Source organism: Pseudopipra pipra, chromosome 1 (assembly GCF_036250125.1).
Source record: "Pseudopipra pipra isolate bDixPip1 chromosome 1, bDixPip1.hap1, whole genome shotgun sequence".
Lineage (NCBI taxonomy): Eukaryota > Metazoa > Chordata > Aves > Passeriformes > Pipridae > Pseudopipra > Pseudopipra pipra.
This window is the reverse complement of record NC_087549.1, coordinates 75,731,164-75,748,114: the sequence shown is the minus strand read 5'-3', so window position 1 is coordinate 75,748,114 and position 16,951 is coordinate 75,731,164. Positions and strand designations below refer to the sequence as shown.

Here is a 16,951-nt window from a genome sequence, read left to right as displayed (position 1 = left end):
TGGGTGGAGATTAACTCTGTTCTTATTAAAGCCAGAAGCAAACCTTAACTTCAGAGAGAGCAGGATTAAGGACAATTCCTTTGGTCACTTATTTGCTTGCCTGTCTAACCATGTTCAATACTCTTTCAAGCAGCTGTTGAAGAAGGAAAGGCTGCTTTATTTGCCTTCTGCTAGCAGTGGGCAGACTGCTGTTAGCATACACGTATGGAATCTCGCAGTACGAGTAACTGTATTGCTCAGTAGGACACTAATGGCATTGCGCAGTACGATTAAGCAGTATAAAGGTCTTTGCTTTCATGAAAAGAGCAAATTATAGTTGAAGAGTGGACATCTTTGTATCTTATTTTGTTTATTGGACTTTGAAGAAAGATTTGACAAAATATTCCCTGTACTACTGCTTTACAGGTCATTTGCAGTCTGCCTAATGGTGCCTCCATTAGGAGAAAGAGTGAAAGAATTCACTCTGTTGTTGTACAGTTACTTTTTAATAACCGAATTCTCAAGCACACAACCTCCTCTGCTCTGGATTGTCCCCTCTGCTTCAATTGTACCCTGTACAAGTAGGTTGGTAGGGAGAGAGCAGTGCTCAGTTCGTCTTCTGCTCTTACCTTCCTCCACTTACTGTTCTCTGTATAGGTAATGAAGATAGACTGCAAGCCAGCATCAGATTAGTAAAGTAAAACATTCAATTTTGAAAAATAAATAGTGGTTCATACCCTAAGAAGTGGAAAAAACTGAAGATGAGCCTTTTTGCGGGAAGGTGAAATGTTTTGTTCACCACACAAGTGATCAGAACACAAGACCTCCCACAGGCCACTCGGTGACAGGCTTTGGGAAACTAATGCGGTCTGGGTGCTTGTAGGCTGAACAGAAAGGACAATTTCTGGCACATAACCAAAGAATGAGAGTAAAATCCCAGCTGTCTTGGAGGTGGTAGGACTTCAAAGACTAGGTTTAAAAGCCATCTGAACACATAGGCGTGTGACAACTGGATAAAAAGAGAAGAGCTAGATACTAGGATACTAGGTTGTAGGCTGAATTATAATAGAATGGTTAATGAGTTTTACAGACTGTATTGTACAGCCAATGTGTGTATTTTACCTGGTACACCGGTTTGTAACTTGACAAGAAGAGTGCCAGAGCATTTAAGGTCCCAAGTTTTACACCATTCAGTCAGCTCGCTTCCTTAACATCCACTTTACTACAAGAATAACAGGAAGAAATAATTTTAAAATCAGAAAACCAAATTAAATAACAAAGTAGTTATACTTGAAGGGATACCAGGTACCCCTTCTTACGGGGAAAGTCCTGTAAGGGCTGTCAGCACTGTTCTTCAGTGAGTGAACTGAAGCCAGACCTGCCAGCCGCCAACAGCTCCCTCAGCTCAGAAGTCCTGCCTCAGTATTGACGAAAAAATTAAACAGTATGTGCTACTGCTGTACCATTTGTAATGGGTTTTTCATGGAAGTTTTCCTTTCATGTGTGGACTAAACAGCACACTCCTCAATGAAAATAACGAGACTTCATGGATTTGTGGCCTGAGGGCACTGTGTCTGCAGGACTGTGCCAACACCTTTGCCTTGCTATCAGGCATATTGCATATTGAGAGTGCGGGCATCAGCAGCACATTTAAGCCCCTAGTCCTAGATTTAGATCAGATTTCTGGGTCTTTCAGGACTTCAGGACTTCAAATCTTTAGTTACTAAAACATTTGATAATCTGTTTAGGAATATGAATGTCTTAACCAGAGCAAATGCTGTAAAAATCAAGTTCTTACTGTTTTTATAACAATTAGACCATTCAAGTACAACTGTTTGCAGGAATCATAAAAATTCTTTCTATATGCATCAGTCTCATGTGAGGAACATGAAGGGTAGGAATTGCTTCTGAAGCTAACATGTCTCTCTCTTACATATATCTATATTTGAATGTGAGCTAAATATAAATATACAGTATGTATATTTATCATTAGTAGAGTTATCTACTCGTCAGTAAGTTAGTCCAGGAAGGAACTATCTTTTGCTGTGCTTCCCTTCTGAAACATAAACATTTCTTAATTTAATTTTTCCTAGCTCTGTTTTGTGATGTTTTGGACGCCAAATGTGTCAGAGAAGATTTTAGTTGACATAATTGGAGTAGACTTCGCTTTTGCAGAGCTGTGTGTCGTTCCTTTGCGCATCTTCTCCTTCTTTCCGGTTCCAGGTAAAAAAAAAAAAAAAAAAAAAAATTTTGTAACCTTGAAACCAAATCAACAGTGAGGTATGGTTATAGAATCTGGCATGGCTATACATACAAGTGTGGCTAAATGCATGCCTAGCATAAGTATCGAAGCTGTTTGTATTGAAGGTGGTGGAGACCTAGCCTATTTACATTAGTAGTCAAGATACAAATCTTGCAGTAAGAGCATCAGTCATTGGGCAGATTTCTGACTGTCAAAAGTAAAGCTTGAATTCTTTCTATTGTAGTTGACCAGGAACAAACACATGAATGGCAGTAGTGATACATGAGAGCCAAGACTGAGAGTAACTGTTTGGAATAGCATCTAGGACCACCTCCACATTAACATCATCTCCATTAGTCTCCACTTCTGCTGCCAGACACAGTGGCTTTTTCAGATACAGAGCATAAACAATATATAGTAAAAGTTAATACTCTTATCAAAGAGCAAAACAAGCTTGACAGCAATAATTGAAATGTTTCTCCTCAAAAAATTTCGAGCTAATTAAATGCGACATCATGTGTTGTTTTCTGCTTATAAAGGTAAGCTACAAATATAAGAATAGGTACATATAGATATCTTTTTTCGTGCCTGACTGTTACACCATGTACCACACACAACAGATGGAAAATTTTCTTTGATGTGACTTCTCTTTAGGGAAGGGGATAGTTTTTTTTTAAATGAAGAAAAAGAATGGACCATCTATTAAATGGATTATGAGAGAGCAGCTCTTGGATTGCTGTCCATAAGTGCCTTTTTTGTTTGTTTCTTTGTTTTCCCCAAATCAGTATATTAAAGCAATTTGGATACAAGATCTACTTCCTTTCTAATAGGGTTTCCCAGTGTGCAAAGTTACCAACAACAAGTTTCACAGTGATTATTTCTGATTCGAATTTTCATGCTCTCTGCATGAAAGAGGTGCATATGAGATGACTGACTTTTTTTTTTTTTTACTACTCTTGCCTCCTTCTCTCCTCACCTCCTCCCCTTCCCCTGTTTCTGAACAGTGACTGTCAGAGCGCACTTGACTGGTTGGCTGATGACTCTGAAGAAGACATTTGTGTTGGCACCCAGCTCAGTGCTGCGGATTATCGTCCTCATCACTAGTCTCATCGTCCTGCCTTACTTAGGGTAAATCATTATTTTTCACAAAACTGATGGGTTTGTGTTCCTCTTCATTCCTGTTCCCTGTCACTTTATAGCTGAATTTGCATAGCTCAGAATTTTTTCCCCAAGTACTAACCATGATATAAAGGCTAAAGTGTCAATTTCTGAAAAAAGAAGCTTTACAAATTTACAAGTGTGACTGCTCTGGGCAGGCGCAGTACTTATGTCCCATTTGAAAAATATATGCAAATATCAGAGGCAAAAACGTATCCTAAGGGGAATTTATTTCCATGTTGTTAAATGCATTGTTAAGAAAAGTAATGGAGGAATATCTTGTTTATAAGTTAAATAATCTATTCTACAGCACTCTGTACAAGACTTAAATTCTTAGTCCATAATTAGATTCAGCTTCTAGTACTAAACAGTGTAGCCATTAAGAAACAAACAAGTGCTTTAAAATGCCGGTTATTCTCTTTGCCAATGTATTATATCTTTGAAGAAAATATTTCTAACAACAGACTGGTTCTATATGCCAGTGAAAATATAATTACAAATCATGTATTCTAACACTACCATGACTGCTTTCTTTTTATGCCACCTACAGAGTTCATGGAGCCACTCTTGGAGTAGGATCCCTTCTAGCTGGTTTTGTAGGAGAATCCACCATGGTTGCAATAGCAGCCTGTTATGTCTATCGGAAACAGGTAAGAATTTGGCTCTACAGGATCTGGTGAAAGCAGTTGATGAATATAGTGGATTTTAGTTCAGATTAGGAGTACACTTTTGAAATGTAACTCACCGGCATCCCCACTTACTGAACTTGGTTTGCTTCCCTGTTTGATCTCAGGAGTGTGCAACTTGGAAATTCTTTGAGTTGAAATAAAACCAAAAGGTGCCCTCCAGCTGCTAGTGATCATTCAGGCCATGGGACATGCTGGTCTGATGTGATCCTCTTGTTCCTCAAAACACATGTATCATGGGTAGCATGTCCTTACCACCGCCTGTGTTGCACTGTATATCTACTACTACAGTACAACATAGCATTTTTATGTAGACATGGAAACTACTCATCCAAGCTTCTTATTGTATATGTGTGTATATATATATATATACACACACATATATAATCATAGAATCACAGAATCACAGAATGATAGAATGCTTTGGGTTGGAAGGGACCTTAAAGTTCCAACTAGTTCTAACTCTCCTACCATGGGATGTGTTACGTGGTGTATACATATATATCTCTATGTGTACTTCTATTTCATTATAAAAACAGCTCTGCTGAAAATGGACAAAAAGTACAGTTGCTTATGTACTTTTGCCATCTAGAGAAGTGGTTTAAAACAAGATATACTCCTGCAGCAGTTGATAATAATAGCTTACAAATAATTAAACAGGGGAGGTTTTCTCCCTGGCATATTTTTATATTTTTCACACACTACAACCCTGCATGTACAGAGTAGTAGTGATACATGGATTTCAAAGAATATTCCACTAAATTACGTTCAAACGCAGGATAAATATTGTCTGGGTGACTGGGTACATCACAGTGCCTGCATGTTGTGTCCTTCCAGTTACATATTCAAGGCACTGTGTAGGGCACCAGGTCTGACTCTGGGCAGAAACAGCATGGTTGTGTACATCATTCCATAGTACACCTCTGTGGGTGGAAGCAGAAAATGTAATCTATGCAGTGAATGTTTCTTTTTTAATTAGACATCTTATGAAGTGCCAAATGGAGATATCCACCACTCGTGTTTTTGGAAAAAAAGTACAGAAGATGGAATATCTAAAAGCCTTATATTGGAACAACATAAAATCAGTTTTGATATGTATTAACAGTGCAGGCCATGGCAGCAGATCAAAATGTCAAGGTTCATAAGACAGTAGAAGAATCATGATCTCTGTCATGATTAGTCTGTCATGTTTTTCTTGAGAACCAAAGAGTAAAACCTGTAGACTCTGAAATGGCCTGTTCTTGGCCTGTGGTTTCACAAAATTGGACTAATGTCCTCATTGCTTGTTTGTTACAGTCATAGTTCATAGAGTGTTTCTGGCCAGGTGCTTCATTTTTTGCAGTGGTGAGTGCAGGTAGTAGTAGTAATAACGGTGCCAACCTAATTTATTCTTTATTCAGTGTGACAGTGGCAGAGCCAACCGGTAGCTCTATGCACCAAGTTGCTTTCACCTACAGTTTGAGAGCTGCAAATCAAGTGTTTTGTAGGCACCTCTGAAATTTTGAAATTCTGATATGCCCAGCTCAGCTGAATCAATAATACCTGTGGGGGGGATATTTTGTCAGCTGTCCAATTGTTTTCTGTAATACTAGTCAGCCTGCTGAGAAATGGGTAATAAGGAACAGATGCTTCAACTTGTTTTGTAGGGGGTTGAACGCTTCTTAGCTTTACTAATCCAGGACATCCTGGATGAATCATAGGGACTCTTGAATGACCTCTTGCTCCTGCTAGCCAAAAATACTCTAATATTGCTTGGCCTTGGTTGGGTGGAGGATCACAGTGGACTGGCAGTACCAGGAAAAGCCAGAATGTTTGCATCTTGTAAAATGCCTGGTTTGACATTTGAGAAATTAGGTTGCCACCTCTGTTTCATTCCCTAGAGCAGCTTTTGTTCTCCCATATTTTGTTGACTTGGGGTTTTTTTTTGTTTGTTTGTGGGGTTTTTTGTTTGTTGGGGTTTTTTTGTTTTGGTTTGGGGTTTTTTTGTTTTTGTTTTTTGGTTTTTGTTTTTTTAATAAAAAGTCTGTGATGTAAAAGATTCCAGATGCTCTCTTCCCTCCAGTCATGGCTGAAGCCTGTCTTGGATGTTGCTTAGCATAAGAAAGCCTCTATGATTGCATTTATGTTAGAAAGGAGAAAGCTGAGCCCCAGAAAGGTTATGAAAATCTTCTGAGTTAATCCAAGTTATTAGTGACAAGCCACAAATATGACACAAATATTCTAGTTTTTACTAAAATACTCTAAACAAACCAGGTTCCCACCTCACTGCTCCCAGCTGCAGAAAGTTCATTGGAGTGTGTTCATGCACAGCTTACTGATAGGTGTCTGAATGCTTGTTTCAATCTAGAAAAAGAAGAGGAATGAGAATGAGACAGCTGTAGAAGGTGAAGACTCTGCAATGACCGACATGCCTCACACGGAGGAAATGACAGACATCGTAGAAATGAGAGAAGAGAATGAATAATAAATGGGATGCAATTGTTCTCTGCAGGGACGATTGGAGTGACACTTCAGCATCTTGTCGTCTCTCATACTTTTTCGTTTGTTCATTTTTATTTTTGTAATAAAGAGGCCTTGATTTAAAAGGTTTCAGATAAATTCTCTAGCATACTGAGTATGCTCTCACTGATGAGGGACCTAAAAAGAGGTCTTTGCTTCTTTATTTTTTTTTTTCCAATTGAATTTGTTTTCTCACTCCATGCAAACATAAAAGATACAATTGCATCACTGTAGAGTCTTCCTTACTTATGCATCTACCTTCTCTGGACAATCTGCATTTGTCAACCAAAGCCCTGCTCTCTGTGCATGTGTGTGTGTGCATCTGTATGGGCATGCACTTGCACGCTCACACGTGCACACTGGCATGTGCCACTGGCTCAATGCTACTGCCATAATCCTTCTCCCTCCCCTCTTTCCTTTTCCTTCCTTTTCTTCATGAGAAATGTAAAGGAAAAGAAGTTGGAATACAGAGCTTTATTTTACTTGCTTGAAAATGACTTTGCTACATAAACTAATATACTATGGTGAACTATATCTTTTTGTTTGGCCTCGTCACTAGAGCTTATACTGCACAGGGTAAAAGACAGGGAGGAACATGTAAGTCTCCACATACAACGTGGAGAAAAACAGGTTCCTCTCTTGTATTAAAAGTGTGTGGATGTATATATACACACACAGGTACATAAACAGAGACATACATACATATATATTTATATATGTATGTATGTATATGATAAATAAAGTACACACAGGACAAGAACTCTATTTAGCTTTCATTCCAGCAGAAAGATAATAATCTTTTGAAAAATTTAAACATTTAATTCAGAATTTTCTTGAATCATTAAGCCCCACCTTACATATAATTTTCTTTAGGGAAAAAAAACAGGCACTATCCTCTTCTGAAGAGGGTGATGGCAACTGATAAACTACAACTGTATTTAAATTAAACAAAAATAAATATTGATAAGCTTTACCAAAGTTCTTGTCCACTGATCTAACTTTAATTTTTAAAGGTTGATTTGCTCTATATACTTATTTCTGGTGCCTCTATATTAAAAAAAAAAAAACAAACATAACATATGCAGGATACCATGGTATATCACGTTACTACACATAGCTCGATGAAATTTTTTATATAGAGATACACATAATCACGTGTGTGTATATGTATATATACTTATATACACATGGCACACACACTCATACGTATGTTTTGCTATAATATATTTACCTATGCAGTAGGTCAAAATCCGTATGGTGAATCTCAAGTACTGGTGGTCCTCCAAGTTGATAATTAGGGACTTTGTTTATATGTTTGCTCTCAAGGCAAGCATTATGTGGGAGCTGGGAGCTGCTCCCACCAGTCCTCCAGTGCTGTGCACGGAGCAGGCGGCAGGCGCTGTGTGGCTGTGGCTGAAGTGGGTTAAATAACAGAGCGTGAGGTCGGGTGGGTGATTCAAGTCGGGTGGAAATGAAGCCTGTGTAAGAGATGACCAGGGAGGTTTTGGGTGCCACTGATGATGGCTGCGGCAGCAGCTTGTATTTCTGTGCTCTTCTGTGTTTGGCTGCAGGGCAGCGTTCATTACCGGTCTGTAGTACCTTGGGTTCTTTCAGATTTAATCACGTCAGAGTCTGGAAACCATTATCCTCCATCCTATATCCATAAACCAGTTAATTTAAACCTTATTTAGTAAAAGTATATTTTTCTAAGTTGTGGAAATTATTATTTAATTGTGGACAAATTCCTAGATTTATTTGCCAGGTAGTCCCAGCACTCAGAGAACTGATCAAAACTAAACATTACTTTAAATGTTTTATCAATATATGTGTATGTAGACATACACATGTGTATAAATATATATATATTGTATATTATGTACATTTATTTTAAACTACAATATGTTTCCTATTTTTCCAAGTTCAGCTAAAAATGTCTCTACAAAACTACAGAGTTGACTAGTAACCAGTTATGGCCATCATGAAAGGCATTGTATCAATGAACTTTACATTTTATCGGAAACATTTGTACCAATTTGTTACATGTGCAAATGCAATAAGAAAAAAAGGTAGAAATTACTGTGTTAACTAACAGATTTGCAACATCACTTCTCAGTTAATGAGCAGTGGCCCTAGGATGGTAAGACTAAATCCATTTACCACGTTTTTCTGTACCACCATGGGGTAAATCCTGGTTTTGACAGTAGTTTAAAACAAAATTTAAAAAAAACCCCTCAGACAAAGTTATGTGTGCAGTATGTAGTCTGTGCACATTCATGAATACAGGTTCTCAAACAATCATATGTATATAATGTGTATATAGACTGTTACAGATCACAGTGGCCATTTGAGGTCTCCTCTATTCATGTAGTTTTGGTTTCTCCAGTACATTTGTATTCAAGTCCACAAGATACAGTTTTTCAGGAACTGTAGAGATGAAACAAGAAAATATTTTTGTGTAATATTTCTTTGGTACATGACTAAAATTCAAACAGCAGTATTTTTGAAAAATGTTGAGCATTACCAATGTAGGTTTCAAGATAGTAATTGCACCAAAAAGTAAAAAATTGAAAACAAATTAAAGGAAAACATGGAGGCTTGTGCTTTACATAAAAGTTGAACAAACACAAAAGTTGAATTATTGGTCACACAGAGATAAACTAATGGTATTGTAAAAGATAAATTTTCAATTGTGTGGGTAATACTAGTCCTTTATTTTGCAAGATACTGAATGAGCACAGGAGTGGTGGGATTTGTTTGAGAATTTAAGCAGTGACATAAAGACACGTGCATTGCATCGCTTTCTGCTTCCTGCAGGTCATGTGTTCCTTTTCGTTGCTCTGCTGGATTAACAAAATGTGATGACATTTCTGCAGTGAGTGATTCCAAGCCAGCCCCTCATGCTGGTTCAGGTGCTCGCTGGGGGACAGGCAGGGTTCTCAGCAGGAAGAGGTATGTCCAGGTTGCTATTCCTCTGTCCCTTGCAGGCACTGGTTATGCTTCTGGGTACTGCTGGCAGGAGCTTCAGTGACCACTTGAAACGTTGCTGCTCCAGCTCCCAGTCAGTGGCAAATTAGCTGGACTGGTGAAACAGCCAGTCTGATGAGTTACAGGCTGGGAGTGGGCAGCCATCCTCTATGGCCAAAGCCCCATTCAGAGCATTACTGATTTGAGTATCTCAGGCAGATGCTGGTACATACCCTGTTCTGCACCTTTTCCTTTCGAAAAGGACTTCCCTGAGTTCTAGTAAAATGGCTTAGCTGTCTCTGTCTTGTGCTGTTGCTTATGAAATGGCTATCTATCTCTGTGGTAATTATTTTACAATAGAAACGTTACGTTTCTGTGTCAGAGAGCTGGAGCGCAGTCATCTCAATGAATTCATGTGGAGACTTGGCCTTTCCAGACTGAATTATACAATCGAAGTTACAATAAAAAGAGGAAAAATGTTGATCTTCATCCTACATCTCATGTTGCAGAACAATTTGCACAGTGGGAAATAAGAGTAGAACACTGATAAGCTGTGGATTAATGTTCCTCGGCTTTTAATACATTTGCAAAATTGCGTTAACTTGTCTTGAGCTTTCCTTTTTCAGAATTAACAGGAAACACTCCAGGTTTTTCCCTCACTGCTTTAAGCAGGCTCTCACGCTTACCAAGCCGTGGACTCGATGCACAAAGCTCTGCATTTCTCAGCCAGTGCCTGAGGCCATTTGGGTGCACCAGCAGGTTCCCAAGGCATGGAGCAGTCCTGCTCCCCATCCCCCTGGCGCAGCCATTCCAGGCAGGAGGGCTCAGTTCCCTGCTTGTTAGATAGAGCCACCCTGAGTGAGAGGATTGGGTAAGTAACAGAGAAGTCTTTTGTTTTCTACTCATTTTGCTGCTAAATATTTCTTTTGAGCAGGAGATTTATATCTGGCTCTTGCTTAGTGTTTCGCCAAATCTGCAGCCAGAGAGGAGCAGCCTGAGACGGAGGGTTAGCTGATGAATGCAGCTGATTCAGGGCAGGCCACGGCACATGAACAGAAACCTTTTGAAGGCAGGAGTGCCTGCTTTTGTGGGATGGCGCCTCATGCTTAAAAAGACGGGAGAAAGGATGCTTTCAGGCCCAGGCACCAGAATTTTCAGGCATACTTTCGTGTTGGGCTGCAAGGTGGCAACAGGAATCAAGCATCCTGCAGCTCGAGCATCCCAACCCCACTGCCAGCATCCTCAGTGAAGTGTGGGACAGTGTAGAGAATGGCGTGGCAGCAGTATTGGCTCTGTCTCTCACTGAGGTTTTGTCGTTGTGGCATGGTTGGCACAGGGTTGAGTGCAGCTGGTTGTTACCTGAGGATAGCTGCAGGATTAGTCTACTGGAAGGCCATGCATATGTATATGTGTATACGACAGTGTTGCACAGGCATTTTTATTACAACCTCTGTATAGTTCATTGGAACAAGGAAGTCTAAACACAAAGTCTAAACATGATTTAAAAACTGCAGTTTAAAGCTACATAAAAGAGTAAATAAAACAGCAGACCTATACCAGTAAGCTAAAGCATGATTTAGATCAGTAAGCTGGAATGGGAGAGAAAGAGGACATGTTGAAAAACTTATGGGTAATGTATACCCATCCTGAATACAACAGCATGGTGTGGATATGAGGGAATCAAAGGGCAGAAAACATCAGAGCTGTGGCTGCTGCCATTTCCCTTTCAGCTGCCCAGTAGAGGGACTGAAGGATGAGGAAGTGTGTCCATGAAACACCACTTCTAAGTATTTTGGTTTCCAAATGAAAGACTCTTCAGAGAGAAGAGTATGAAACATCTTAAGATGATTCAAGCAGAATTAAACCAGCATGCAGGTTTTATAATGCGTAGCGAGGAGGCACTACATAGTTTCCTGTTTCTGAGTAACTGGCAGGTTTGAATTAAGGAAACATCACATAAATATTAATTAAACACAAGACAAAATTATCCCAATTTTGGTATCAAATTGGCATTTCTCAAATACCAGCTAAACCATAATATGTTAGGATTCCCTTCCCCCATTCATGTTTGGTTTTTTACTAGAATTCAAGTGCAGCAAGCCATCTTTTTTTGAGGGAGCAAGCTCCTGTGGAGGGGATACAGTGCAGAGCAGGCTGTGGGGGCTTGTGGCAGAGTACCAGGTGGAATGAAGAGCTCCCGATTTACTCTGTGCTCTGCAACACACTGTATAGCAGCCTGACAGCATCATGAAACAAGGCAGAATTGTCAGCTTAGCAGCAAACTTGGTCCAAGTGTGGTCGCAAGCTGTGGCAGCCCTGCAGAGCAGCAGAAGGCCATGGGATGCAGGGTAGCCCTGGCTCCGAGCTCAGGCTCAGACAGCCTGTGTGAATTTTCTTTGGAGAGCCAAGTTCAATTGTCAGTGCATAGATGCAATCCTCAGCAAAACCATTGCCAGACTTCTCAGTAATTGGCACTTTCTGAACAAAAAGGCTAAAGACAAATATGAGGGCAGAGCTTTAAGCTCAGCTTGGAGCGTTGACTTGCACAGAAGGGCATTTTGGCCACAGATCGTGGAAATTAATTGTACAGTTAGTGGGCTTCAGTCTCAGCATTTCATAGTCACAGTATACACTCTATCTTAGTAAAACAAAGAATGGCAGTATATTTCTAGGTCGTCTTTTGCCTGTAATCCTGAGGGGAAAGTTTTCCTTAGTATTAGCAAGCCTTGTCACTGCTCAAATCAATTTATTGGTTTTATCTCATTATTTTCTATTATTCCTAGTTCAGTGTCTTCAGACATTTCCTTATTTTCTTCTGAAGGCTCCTGCTAGGCTCATTTTGTCTGTTGGCATTTTGAGAAGGAAAATGTAATCGTCATGCTGACTGAACGTCAAGTAACGTTGTGATTAAAAAGTAGCTTACAACAAAACTCTTCTTTGATGGAGTGTTTTTTACTTCTCATTTGCTAAGCTGGAAAGAAGAGTCAAAAAGTAGAAGGAGTTGGGGAGTGTCTTTATTTAAAATCAAGAATTAATTGAGTTAATTTAAGTTCATTTCTTAACTCCAGCCACCTTGTTCTTTCTAGTGATCTGTGAGACCATGACCCAAACTTTTACAGCAAAGTTAGCACTGCATCCCCAGAGCAGCACAGAATAGTTTGAAGTATGTAGGCTTCATATATTTCACAACTGAATGTATAACAGTGGGTTCGAGAGCCTGATCAACAGGGGCAGTCCATTTTGTTTAAAATCCATCTGGACAAGAGCAGCCTGGTACAATGTCGAAGGTGGCCTTGCTTTGAGCGGAGGGGGACTTAACAAGATAACTGGCTGCAATCCCCTTCCTGCCTAAATTGTTCTCTAATTCAACCAGGAACATAGAGGGGTCCCTTCATCTTAAAGGACTTAAGATTGCTTGCCTGTTTTTTAGGGTTTAGGTTCAGGGTTGGGAGATAGTGCCTAATAGGGGTCTACAATGTAGACATGTGAGCAAACATCTGAGCTGCACAGATTCTTTTGCTGATGACAAAATGTTCATATTGCAGAACCAGCTGTACATTACCCTCCCACCCTCTGGGAGCCCACAACAAGGACAAAGCAAAAATAAGTTATTGTATCTGCAGATGAAGTATTTGAGTACTGTTCAGCACTTTTCCCATTAACTCTCTAAGCAAAACCACCCGAAAACAGCAAGCAATTGCACCTATTACCTGCTTCCTCCCATCTCTCTTTCTGTGCATCATTCAGTGCTTAAAAAAAAAGCTACCCTTTCTCGTAACTCCTTTCTGTAATCAAGGTAATGCAAAGTCAATACTTATATTTATGTAATAAAATGGCTTGGCCTATCTGCAAATGAGAGCATATAAATCCTCTCTTAGGAAAGGATGTATTTCAAAATTGGAACAGCAGCTTTATCCATAATTCAGCGAAAAAACTCACAACAGAAATGCAAAGAAAAAATTGCAGAACTGAAAAAAAGAAAATTGATTGCATTAACTTTTAATGAGAATACTGCCTGGGTGGAAAGTAAGGTGTATGTACACATGCAGAAAACAGCAGAGCCTGGAACTAATGTTCATTACTCAACTTTGTAGTTTGCTCTCCAAAGAAGCACTAATGTTACTCTGCTTTTGTGTGCTATTATGATGAACAAAAAAATCCCTCCTGAGCTATAACAAAACAACTGGAAGGCTACAGGCAGCAAATTTACTGGTTACTTAGACCAACTGATTTTATCTTCAGACTTCGCAAGCACCACAACATTGCAAAAGCAAAAACTCCATAAAAGTTAAAGGGACCTATTTTTGTAGATGACATACCCTTACTTATTACCATCAACAAGTTTTTCACTTCACTTACTTAAGGTTTAATAAAAATACCTGCAGTATCTAGTATATTTTTAAAAAGCAAACGCACAAGATGCGAAACTCAACCTGTGTTTTCAAACTGGGCAGAAATGGCCCCCACCATCACAAAGGCAAGCAAGCTCAAATCCTGGTGCTTTGGCAGCACAGCCTAGCAGCATTCCCAAGCTTGAGAAAGCCTTGTTTGGTCTATATGGGACAGAAAGCTTCTGGGAGTGCCTAAGGAGGAGCACATGTGAGTGTAGAGGAGTGAGTGTGTGTATGGGGAGAGAGACAGACGGCTGCAAATGAATGAGTTGAAGCATCTTTTGCAAGCACCCTGCGCTATGTTACCCTGCAAGGACCACACTGGTGGGCAGAGAGAACCATAAGCCCATTCTATTATCATCTTTAGTGAAAGGTTCACTTTAGTGAGAGGTTATCAGGCAGTCTTACTAGATAACTAGATAAAGACAAACTTTACCGTGCAAACTGTCTCAGCTTTTGCAATGGAGAAGCCAGTATCACACACCCTGCTCTCTCCGTCTTTGCATACTTGAGCAGGGCCTGCCACAAGGTCACTCCAGAAGGAAACTACAAAGGTTGAGCAAAACCTAAAGTGCAGAGCAGCAGATGAGGACTATTTTGTCTTCACAGCAGGAAATTATCACGGAGGAGAACCAAACTGTGTAGATATAACTCCTAGGAAGTCTCTTAAAAGAGATGGAGTTTCTGAACAAAGATAGCTTTGACCACATCATGCAAGGTCAGACTCCACCATTAATAACCTAAGACTACAAAGATAGAAGGTTCTCCAATCTCAGAGGGGTGCTATAAGGATAACATTCACTAATGCTGGTGACGGATGCTTGGATAATACAGGGAACAGTGTCACAGAAATGCCTAAAAATTAGAATATTTGCATGTTCTAATTGTGCCTTTGGGTTCTCTAAAATTGACTTGTTTTTAGTTTTATGGAAATACTTTTATAATTGGGAGCGAGGAGTAGTGTCTGGAAGCAAGATCCTAAAAAAAAGCAGCCCAAAATCTGAAGACTCTTGCTTAGTAAAGAGGGGAAAGGAAGTTTGGGAGCCTTATCTTTTCCTGACGCAGCCCTCTGACCATGGATTATTCTGCAGGACAACATCTTGTTCTCAGCAGGCTTACAATGCTGAAAGAGGCAAGAGCAGTAACTGGCCACACTTTGCTGAAGTTGCATTGGGATTAAGGTCAATTCTCTATAGAAAAATTCTCTACAGAAAAGGCCCCATTTTTCAGTTTGCTTCTGTAATTTGAAGGTAATCTGAGAACTAGGGAAATGCATATTTCACCTGAGAGGTATCACTTGGTTTTTATGTCTTTCAGAATATCTTTCAGCATCAGATTCAAATTCTTTTAGTAAGATAAAGCTGTTTTTATGGAAAGCAGTGTGCCTAATAGCCATCCTCAACTACTTAAACAAGTCAATTTTGCAAGGACTGTAGGTGTCAAGCCAGAGCACCGTTTGGAACTACAGTACAGGGATCCTAGATTTTAAATGAAATGTTACCTCATGCATCATCTTCTGTCATACTTGTAGAATTCCAGTTGATTTCTGTCAAAATAAATGTTGCTTTCTGTAATTTGTACACATGCTATAGCTACTGGTTTGGGGTTTTTTTTTTACTGATCATTTTTTTACTGACCATTTAAAGCTTTGCTTTAAATGTGGGTTTTCTTTAAACTCTAAAGAAACCAATGAAGGTTACAACTTTGTACATTTTTTAAATCACTGCTAAGGTCAGAAGTATAAAAGTATGTGTCACATTAAAATTGAGTGCTCTTTATGTATTTAGCAGAGATGTATGTTTTTGCATTGTTAAAAAGAATGATCTATGCTTTCTTTGAGGGGGATCTGTGCTCCAATATTGTCCAATAGCTTTCATATTCTAATTACTTTAATTAAAGTTCTAACAGTTTGCATATGATTAATGATTCTGATTGCTTCTGTTTTATTAATTCTGATAATCTGACATGGTCTAAAATGCTCTTCTCATTTGGAACAAGCAAAATATACTTCCTGGTGAGAAATTAATCCAACACGCAAATTGTTTTTGAACTATGAGCATGATGCTGCCAACTGCAAGGTCTTAACTTGAAGTTAATGAAATCCAAAAGTATCCATAAAATGATACAAGACAAGCTCTTTATTTCTACAAAACTTCCAAGTGTCGTTGATATGGAAATACCATGGTCAGAATACTTTTTCCATACTAAATCAAATACTTTTATAATTCCTGTTCAATAAATACTTAGTATTAAAGGAGAGCGTTATTCTCACCAGGCCAAAGCAATGGCATGAGAAGATGCTTTATCCATCCATCTGGCAAGTCACCAAAGCTGTTCTTATGAAGCTGCAAAAACATTCCTAATCAAAAACGTTTTATTTTGAACATGTTCTCCCAAATGACCAAATCTGAGCCACCCAGGGCTAGCCAGAAGACTGACTATGGGATCACAGCTTTTAATGTCTCTCCTGATTTGACACTTGAGCAGCCACTGTTTTTAAAATGGCCTTGGAGAGGTACGATGGTTGGGCTTTGCTCATATTTTCCTCATGACCCCCCTGGGACACTGCTGCCTCAGCTCTCCTCATGCTGGCCCACAGCAGAGACGCAGACTATGCTCTCAGAGAGAAGCCCAACTTCTCCAGCCCACAAAATGACCTCCTCTCATACTGCTTTCAGTTTCAGGCAGCCTTAGGATTCCCCACCTCTTGTCAGCCCATCAATTCCTTCCTGTTTCCTCTTGTCTCCTCTCCTTGGAGCTCCATGACCACCTTCCCATCCCACTGGCATCTGTGGCCACATCCCCAGTACAGTGCAGGGGTTGGCAGTTTCCTGGCCTCTGCAGGGTGTGTCCCATCTTCCCTTTGATAGTGCTGGGAACAGGAGCTCTGTTTCTCCTGGACTTCGGTGCAGGGCTGTCCAGGGGACCTTTTGGAGAACTTGAACTGGCTGTGGCTCTTGCCATGGCCAGCTCCCCCTTCTCGATCTCCAGCCATGGCTAAAGAAAGGATCAGCTTATGTCTGGTCACATTC

At 39.8% G+C, this 16,951-nt stretch overlaps 1 protein-coding gene across 1 annotated transcript in view; it reads left to right on the top strand.

Moving 5' to 3' along the window:
- The window catches only part of ANKH (ANKH inorganic pyrophosphate transport regulator), a 109,304-nt gene extending 93,466 nt beyond the window's left edge, over positions 1-15,838 (top strand). The window contains exons 9-12 of the mRNA XM_064661752.1: positions 2,073-2,202; positions 3,226-3,349; positions 3,930-4,029; positions 6,413-15,838. Of these exons, the coding sequence (XP_064517822.1) occupies positions 2,073-2,202; positions 3,226-3,349; positions 3,930-4,029; positions 6,413-6,529 (471 nt within the window). The 3' untranslated portion in view covers positions 6,530-15,838. The remainder of the gene's footprint in view (positions 1-2,072; positions 2,203-3,225; positions 3,350-3,929; positions 4,030-6,412) is intronic.
- The last annotated feature ends 1,113 nt before the right edge of the window (positions 15,839-16,951 follow it).